The sequence below is a fragment of the Austrofundulus limnaeus genome, unplaced genomic scaffold (genome assembly GCF_001266775.1).
Source record: "Austrofundulus limnaeus strain Quisiro unplaced genomic scaffold, Austrofundulus_limnaeus-1.0 Scaffold1687, whole genome shotgun sequence".
Taxonomy (NCBI): Eukaryota; Metazoa; Chordata; class Actinopteri; order Cyprinodontiformes; family Rivulidae; genus Austrofundulus; species Austrofundulus limnaeus.
Window position 1 is genome coordinate 5,653 of NW_013954089.1, and position 1,068 is coordinate 6,720.

The window sequence follows — 1,068 nt, forward strand, 5'->3', positions numbered from 1 at the left end:
TCAGTAAATGTGTTAACATGTTAACAGACCTAGCACTCAGTAAATGTGTTAACATGTTAACAGACACAGCACTCAGTAAATGTTAACTTGTTTCAGTTCAGCAGGACATCAGGAGAAGAAGCTTTGTGATTGGTTTTGTTGCTTTGCTCTGTGGTTCCAGGTGAGTCTGGAGGCGGTCCAGAGAGAGTTGTCTGGTCTTCAGGAGCTCAGCTCTCACCAGAAGAAGAGGTCTGCTGAGATCCTCAGTCTTCTGCTCAGAGACCTCAGTGAAGTTGGCAGTGTCCTCGGGACCACTGAGCTCAAAGCTGTAAGACTTTTCTAACTTTTCTACAAAAACACTTTAATACATGTCACATGTTAGTTTCTGTAGGTTACTGTAAGTCAGAGGAAATTCTACTCAGAAGTTGTTGGAAGTACCAACAGTAGAAACTGTTCTGTTTGAGATGTTCTGAATGGATTCAGCAGGCCTGTGAAGCTTCACACAGTCTGTCATCTCTGTGCTCAGATGGCTGAAGTGAGTGGAGTGATGGAGGAGGAGTTCACCACAGCTCGTCTTTATGTTAGTAAGATGAAGTCTGAAGTCAAATCTCTGGTGAGCCGCAGCAAACAGCTGGAGATCAACCTGACAGAGAACACCTGTAAGATGGAGGCCAATGGAAGGGAGCTGAGCAGCCACCAGCTGCTGGTCTCACAGGTAAACACACCTGTTCAACCTGATCAGCATCAGCTGGAGGGATTTCTTCACATCACAATATTTTATGTCATATTTAAAGCTTTAAGAACAAACCTGGAAACCACGCTGCTGCAGACTGACTGGATAAAGGATAGAAATGTGTTGTCAGGTTTTGTTTCTTGTTACTTTGTGTGTTTTTGTGCAGCTTCGGGCCAAGTTGGAGTCTTTGGCTGAAGACCTGCAGAACATGGAGCAGAAGAAACGGCAGCTGGAAGAGACTCAGGATACTATGATGGAGGAAATTGCCAAACTCCATGCTCAAGGTGTGTTACTGTGTGTGTGTGTGTGTGTGTGTGTGTGTGTGTGTGTGTGTGTGTGTGTGTGTGTGTGTGTGT

At 45.0% G+C, this 1,068-nt stretch overlaps 1 protein-coding gene across 1 annotated transcript in view; it reads left to right on the plus strand.

The window, feature by feature from the left end:
• Positions 1-160: 160 nt before the first annotated feature.
• The window catches only part of LOC106536103 (kinesin heavy chain isoform 5C), a gene marked incomplete at its 5' end in the record, with an annotated part of 11,044 nt that continues 10,136 nt past the window's right edge, over positions 161-1,068 (plus strand). The window contains 3 exon segments of the mRNA XM_014033289.1: positions 161-307; positions 506-694; positions 879-996. Of these exon segments, the coding sequence (XP_013888743.1) occupies positions 161-307; positions 506-694; positions 879-996 (454 nt within the window).